General features: G+C 37.7%; 1 protein-coding gene across 1 annotated transcript; it reads left to right on the top strand.

Moving 5' to 3' along the window:
• Positions 1-2,145: 2,145 nt before the first annotated feature.
• On the top strand, positions 2,146-3,121 carry LOC129778115 (YEATS domain-containing protein 4). The gene is made up of 3 exons (XM_055784805.1): positions 2,146-2,285; positions 2,343-2,826; positions 2,897-3,121. Exons 1-3 carry the CDS (start codon positions 2,238-2,240, stop codon positions 3,058-3,060), a joined length of 696 nt encoding a protein of 231 aa, XP_055640780.1. The 5' UTR covers positions 2,146-2,237; the 3' UTR covers positions 3,061-3,121.
• The last annotated feature ends 5,124 nt before the right edge of the window (positions 3,122-8,245 follow it).

Below are 8,245 nucleotides of genomic sequence, written 5' to 3'. Positions count from 1 at the left end.
TCCAACATACATAATTTCAAAGCTTCAAGTTTTGGAATATACAACGGACACATTGTTATCTTGCTGTTTGTGAATGTTGTAAATGAAAATATAGGAACAAAAAAATCCAATTTCTTTCTGTTAATTCAAGGTTTTTCGAGACTTTTAGCCAAATAAATACACAAAAAATCCAATTGACCTTATCAACCAGCTTTCATTGGATTCCAAGAACTTTCCTGTAGGACCTTTCAATACAACGTTATTTTTGTTTGAATGAAAAAGTGCTTCATCGTTTTCGGCGACTGATAATTCAATAAATGATGAAAGCACTGCTAATCGATGGGCAGTTTTGGAAACTCCAATAAATTGTGTGCAAAATTAATTCGTTGATTCGATGAAAAACGAACGAAATTGTATTTAATTTTTATGCATCGATTTTTAAAAATTGTCAAAACATTTTTTCGTGTTTTATTGTATAGCGTTATGCATGCGCTGATTTTTCAAGTAATTTCAAAAATTATTTAAAAATTTCGAATTCACACTCTGTACCTATTTTTTTTTGTCGAATGTTTTAAAAGCACGACATTATTGTTTTAGGTGCGGGTTTTCGATTCAGCTTCCGCTCCTTCGCTTCTATTTATTGAGGTTTGCGAAAATGGAAGGCGAACGACACATTCTTTGATGCATGGGCCATATCTGTGGAGATGTGTTCCTAACAGCGATGCTCTTTTTTTAATTGAGTAATTTTTGCAATACAGATTCACTGCAGATATATAAAACAACCGTTCATTAGCACCTGGTGAAGAATGGTTTCGTGAAACGCTGCAATGGATGTGTTACATATTATTTGATCAAAAACACTTGATTGAACGCATCTCCATTTGCGAATCACTACATCAACACAACTAAAACACGTATCGTGTTTTGCTCCGAAAAAATTATACACTGTGTCTGATTGGATTGGAAAAAAAATCCTATTACGAGCTTCTACTCTCCCAGATGGAATCCCCTATCTTACACCCCTGTTCGGAAAATGCCAATATCTCAATTGTTAGTTGGCTTAAGAAACTGTTTAAGTGCCTAAATCTCAGCTTTCAGTGGAGTTCGAGAACTGTCCAAGTGCCTACATGGCACCTGAATACTTCTGAGGCAAGTTTAAGGCCAGAATTAACCAATATGATGGGGGTCGAATTCCTCCAGGACAATGTCAAATCTGTTTGACAATTCGGCAAACATGCTTTGTAGTTCCAGATATTCCTTCCTTTGATTATCCCTTTTTCAGTATCTTGTTAGAACTGTGGCTAACCAGACAGCATAAAAAAACAAAACGGTGCATATATAATCGAAGAAATTCATGTCTATAAAAAGGATACTTTTGATTTTTTTCATAAAATCGGCCCGAGTTTCCAGGACAACCAAATATTTTCCACGATTAACGAAGCTGTACAGAAAATATTGGTTAATAAAATCATCAATCACGATGATACTGCAGGTATTCACTTCTGACTAGGTTCATTGTAGCCGCCATGCACTACCCAACCAAGTTTTATGTGTGCTGAGAAGAGAAAATACATTGATACACTAATCTTGATAGCTGTGATGAATCTGCGGATCTGCTAAATGGACCGTGTCAGAAATCAGGCACTGACTAACATCTATAAGTTTGAGCGGCAATTCGCCCGCAAACCAAATTGAAAACTCAAAGTACTCAGCAAACTTGCGTCGGCTTTTAATAAAAATGTGTGTGAGTGATATTTTCATATAGGCTACAGCAGGCAAAAAAAAATAAAAAGCTTCGGTAAAAAATAAAAATAAAAAATGAGAACAAACCATTTAATAGTAATAGGTAAAATTTTTACCAATAGAAAATATGGAATAGAAATAGAAAATTCAATTATTCTCTCTAAAATTCTCTAGATGATTCTCTCTAAAAAATGAAGGGGTGTCCAAGTGGACAAGATGGAAGGGGTATCAGGAATGTCCACGCTTGTCCACGGAGGGGGAGAGAAGTGTCTAAAATCGTGCCTTTTCTGTCCCCGTGGTATGTGGACGACCCCTTATCAATTCTACAAGCTGAGTCTATGCTAATAGAGACCAAGCACGCAGCCATTACTTTCTATATTGCATACGCCCTTTTTCAAAGCTAAACATTAATTGTCAAAATAAACCAGTCGTCGTTGTTTACATACAAATCGGAACAAGTGAGATATTTTGAACACATTGGGATTTTTATACATTTTTGTTAGGAAACGAGCGATATGAATATTTCGACAGACTTCGGTCCAGATTCCGGTGGTCGTGTGAAGGTAAAATAGTGTATACTGTGCCCTACGACATCCATATCAAATTAATCATTGCTACAGGGACTGACGATTGTGAAGCCTCTGGTTTACGGTAACGTTGCCCGGTCTTTTGGAAAGAAACGGGAGGAAGATGGCCACACTCATCAGTGGACGGTGTACGTGAAGCCATACCACAACGAGGATATGTCCACGTATGTGAAGAAGATTCATTTCAAGCTGCACGAGAGCTACGCCAATCCGAACCGGGTAGTGACGAAACCACCCTTCGAGGTAACCGAAACCGGTTGGGGCGAGTTTGAGATTGTCATAAAGATTCATTTCCATGACCCCACCGAGCGACCGGTTACGATGTACCACATACTGAAACTCTTCCAATCACCCATCCTGGACGGAGAGGTGTCCACCCAGCAGCTGGAAGGAAAGAAAGGGCTGGTTTCCGAGCAGTACGAGGAGATTGTGTTCCAAGAGCCAACGCAGCTTATGCAGCAGTTGCTGACAAACGTGCAGCCTGTTACGAGTGGCGTTTGGAAGCACGATACGGATTGTGAGTTTCATGAATGTTAATCACAAACAATTAATTATAATATGATGAAAAATTTACATTTTGTTTTCAGTTGAGGAGAAAAAAATACAATCCCTTGAGAACATAATTGAGACTAAGGTAAAGGTAAAATCGGAAATCACGCTACTGAAAGACAAGCTGAAACTGGCGCGGGAGACGATTGCCAAGTTCAAAGTGGAAATTGCGAAGGTACAGGGTCAGCAAACCCCAACATGACTGATTGGAATGTAAGTTAGAAATAAAATCCACTCTAGATATTAGTTAGTACATATTGTAAGGGTAGTTGAACTGATGGATTCAAATTGTTCTGAAGCAATCCGATATCACATTTGCATCAAATTTCCCAATCGATTCTCATTCGTTTTTAACTGGCAGCAACGCCAACAAAACCAAATCGTTGTATGTTAATACCGACAATCTTTCCAACTTCACGATAACAGAGAAATCAGATGGAATAATTGTAAGTTACTTATATTTTGGAATCCAGACGATGGGCAAAGCTCCACGATTCACGGAAGCATGGGCTTATTGAGCAGATTTTCGGATTGTATTAAGATGTAACCAAATCTGAATCTCGAAATATGAACAGGTCACGTTTTTATGAAATAAAGTTAACGTTAATAACTATTTTAGCTTCGACAGATTTTAACGATTTGCATACCAATCGAATCGGAAATTTTCCAAGATTTTTGTTTGATATACAGATTACAATCCCATAGTCTGTATATGGTTGAATTTGATAAAAATTGGGAGCATTCCCATTTCCCCATACATTTGTTCTGCCCATTTGTGTCCTTTTCCGAACAGAGCTGTCAATAACGGGGAAATTATCAGAATCTTTCTGTGCCTGAAGCAACAAAGGTCGCTTATTCTGCTCGTTTTGTGTTTTATGTTTCCCCTCGAGCTGTGAACGCTAGCGAATGTTCACTTGATCTGGTTTTCTGGTTTTGCACTTTGGCTTTGTGTGTGTTGCTTGTTTTCGTTGCGCGAAACTTAGAACTTGTTCATTTCCTGTACATGTAAATAGCCCACCTTCTATTCTTTAAGTTGCCATTCGTATTTGCTCTCGTGTGCATCGGCTCTGTTCGGATGCAACAGGCTTTGTTGACGGTTTTGACCGAGAGTCGAGAAACGATTTTGCATAAATGGTCATTCTCGCGATGTTTCAATTTTTATCGCCGCAACTGTGTGCATCTATTAGACGCGTGTTTGAGGCTTGTTTAATGGCGATGTACGGAAGATGTCTCTCGTTAAATACTCAGTGCGTACATTGATATAAAGAAACAAATCGCAACATATGACCAATTAATGTATTGTTTTCGCTGAGGCAAGGAAGAATCGTTGCTTCTCGAAATAATTCTACAAAAGTGATTGTGATTGTTTTCTTTAAAAAGGCAGTTTTTCCTTTTTATCCGAATATTTTTTTTAAATCTTTTTCTGTTTCGGAAACAGATCTTAGGAACAGTTGTCGGAATCTGGTAAATAAGATAGAGAACTCTGCTGTGAAAAATCGTGTTAAGAGGGCTGATTTGCATTTTTCGAAATTGCGTTCAGCCATAACGAACCAAGTATAATACATTTTTTTTTTTTTTTTATTAAATCGTTTATTTTTACAGGCTCAGTTACATAAGTTTAAAGGAGCCAAACTCCTATCTGTATAGTTACAAGTATACATAAACATTTTTTATTAATTCTAATGTTAATGAGGTAGAGAACCGATTACTCGCGGCTTGCTCGAGTTTAGAAGGGTGACATTTTGTTTCAGGAAAAGGATGGGATATAAGGATATGTTGACAATGTTCACACTCACATTCGCACTCACATTCATCATACTCAATTCTTAAGCCTATCTTATATCTAACATGTATTTACATTTCACCTTATTCTATTGTTAGTAAGAAGGGATTTGATTTCTCGCGAAGGAAAAGGAAAAGGAGAATATAAGGATATAAGGACAATCACACACGAAGATCGATAGCTTTTAGGAAGACATATATTTGGGACATGTAATCAAGGTCTAACCGAGCCAACACATCTCTCACCGGTACATTGGGCTGCCTTCCTCTAGCCCGAAGAGAGTTTTCTAAATTCGATCTGGCAACAAGATACTCCTCGCACGACCAAACAACGTGTTCGATGTCGTGGTAACCTTGGCCACAAGCACAGATATTGCCATCGGCAAGATTAAAACGAAAGAGTAGCGCGTCTAACGAACAGTGATTGGACATGAGTCGAGAGAAGGTGCGAATAAAGTCCCGACTTAAGTCCAGACTTTTGAACCATGGTTTGAGGCTAACCTTAGGGATAATCGAGTGAAGCCACCGACCCAATTCATCTTCGTATAATACATTTTTGATTTCATTTATTTTTTCATTTATTAAGATATTATTTGGTCAACAACAAAAAAGTGAGTCAATATACATACTATTTATCAAATCACTCAAGAGCCGTTACAAAATACTAATGTGTTATGTGATAATATTATATTAATAGTTAGCATGTACTTGGTTCGCTCTGGCTGCAAAGATAATGAAGTGTCCAGCAGCTACATAAATATGTTTTTCATTTTATTAAACATTCCGAATATGAAATTAACAAAGATGTGGTCTCACAGCATTAAAGAGAGGATGTTATTGAGAAAGACTTGGTTATAGATGACAGAAATTTAAGAGGCAATAATACTTTAGGCGACATTTTTTGACCTGGTTAACTCTGGTTCAACATTTTTTTAAATTATCTTGGATCATAACATTTTAGAACAAGAAAGAAATGAGCAAATGCACAAGTCTCGGATTTTCATCAGGAGAACGTAGATTAGCCACCTTGTCTTAAAAAACGTAAGCATGCTAATTCTCAATTTTGGAACAAAAAACCATGTAAGCGTAATAGAAATGCAAGCAAATCAAACATCAACAACATCGATTTCTTCTCCAAAATATCCAGCATAAATAATATACCCCTCTGTGCCAATTAGAATCATCGATTGATTGTGGCATTCGTCCACAAATGATATTAAAACTCCTGCTTTCATCAAACAATATAGTTTCTTTGATACCTTGGAATATTCTCTACACCATATCCAACTTTTCATTTTCTCCGCGAATGTCACCATTTGAAGACAATCTGTATCGAATCGTCATCCACACTTCGTTTTTCGCTGAAGGGACTGTTCGGTCCGGCTGCAGAAAAGAAAAGGAATCGGGAGAGAGAGAAGTGTTTAAGCGAGTGAGCGAGAGCATCTTCCCGTCACTTTCCAATCACAACTGAATGGATTTCCGAGCGGGCGCCAGTTCATATACAGATTTTTAGATTTAATTTTAGAAGCCATTTTTAAGCCATAAACAAATTTTCGAGTCATTGAGCAGCAAGCATATAACTCTTGAACATGTTATCTTTTGTTGAAAATGATTATCATACCATTCCGTTGATCTGGAACATAATTATTACCGCTTATAGAAGGAATGGTTTCATCCTCGAAATTACATAGCACAAATAATACCCCCTTCCCAACAATTTGAAGCGACGATCAATTGCGGCATTCGTAAACAAATGTTTTTATAATGCTACTTTCATCAATGTGATTTCTCTGTAATGGCGAATGTCCACTACACCATATCAAACATTTTCTATTCTTAATTATTAAATCTATAGTCAATGACACCCATCTGTATCTAATTACCATCGATACTTCGTTTTTCGCAACCGTTTAGTCCGGCTGCAGAAAAGAAATCACTTCCGGCATCCTAATGCTACTTCGCAATCACAAGTAAATGAATTTCCAATTTTTAAGCTATTTGAACAAGTTTTCGGGTCAATAATTAGCAATCATATAATACTTGGAATTTTGTCTTTTGAATAAAGTGATTATCATACCACTCCGTTCAGCCGGCAAAGAGGTTTCAACGTTCAGATCCTTGCACTCCAAGTGTCATGGTCTCGTTTTCGAAATTTTAGTAGATATGAGGAAGTTGAAATCATGAATCGCATCAGTGCTTCTGAAATTGTTGAGCGCCTATGCAAGGTTTTGTGGGCAGGCAGAACGACACGAAGCTGTGAACGTTGTACTGTTCATAATAGAAATGAAAGAAATCTGGACAATAATGTGTTGACACAAGGCAGAAGACGTGATAGATAGGCATCCTTCTCTGTTCGCCTCTCCATAATCCTTCTTCCTATGTGTATATTCGTGTGTATATGTTTGATGTTCAAGCTATGTACCTTTCATGAAGGAACTAAAAACAAAAAAACACCTATGTGGAAAGTCCTACGTCGATTCCCGTCGATAGAGGAATCGTTGATTCTTTGGAAGATTGCTTGAAGTCTGAGTTGAGAGCTCACATTGATCCGGGAAAAGTAGCAAAGTTCACGAAGAAAATGAACGAGTCGGAGCTATGACCTGTGCAAAGTAGCGGTCATGGTACCGTGAAGCGTAAAGCGAGCACTGATGATGACTTTTGAAACAATCAGTAGTGGACTTTGTGAAGAAACGAAGAGTAGAGCGCCTCAGCACTAGAGAGCAGTCCGAAGAAGAGACTTGATAAACCTCTCGATTGGTTGATTCCGTAGAATCAAGTTGTTTTGAAAGCTATGTATCCGAAGTGACGACTAACGGGAATCCCAACGAAAAGACCAGACAAGAGTTCCACCTTCGGAACCGAGTCAAGTGGAAAACGCGACTCGGGTTGTAAATACTTGTATAAATTAGTAGTAGATTAGTTTATTAGTTTTTCCTAGTTCCCTAACCCTTATTTTCTAGTATTAGTCTTATATCTAGTTAGGTTAGTTAGTTAATTTATTTAAAAATATAGTCACTCACGGTTTTTTCTTTGTTTGTGTTCCATATTTTTTTCGCTTGTTTTTGTTCTCTCGTTATTTTTCCGTTCCAGTTTATTTTTGTTTTTGTTCGAAGAAATTCTCTCGGTTTAGTTTATTATGTTTTCGTCACTTTAGTTCCTAAAATAATATGTAAAAATTAATAAATATTTAGATTTAATAAGTTACTTGTTATTATTATCGTTGTGGTTCCGGTTCGTCACTGTCCTCCAGCTCGCATCCTGTAGAATAGTCCCGAATCAGTGTCCTGTCCCAGATGCTCCCGTTTATATGATGTTATTTTCAGTTATTGTCCATAGCTGCTGCCATCCTTTCCCGTTTCCTATTGGTGTTTTCTTGGCTTAATATCCCGAATATCCTTGTTAAGTCCTCTGTTCATTCCAGTGGTTGCCGAAAATTGTCCTGTCCTAGTCCTTTCCTGTGTTTTGGTCCCGTTCCTAGTCGTCCTCATCCTTCGTTCGGTCGTTTCCCCAGCAACATTCCAGTCCAATCGGTGATGCTGCTCCCCTTGTAGAACCTAACCTGTGAAAGAAAGAGAAGAAAAAAAAGACGGGTGGGTAATGTCGGG

This window comes from Toxorhynchites rutilus, chromosome 3 (assembly GCF_029784135.1).
Source record: "Toxorhynchites rutilus septentrionalis strain SRP chromosome 3, ASM2978413v1, whole genome shotgun sequence".
NCBI classification, from domain to species: domain Eukaryota; kingdom Metazoa; phylum Arthropoda; class Insecta; order Diptera; family Culicidae; genus Toxorhynchites; species Toxorhynchites rutilus.
This window is presented reverse-complemented; position numbering and strand designations above follow the sequence as displayed.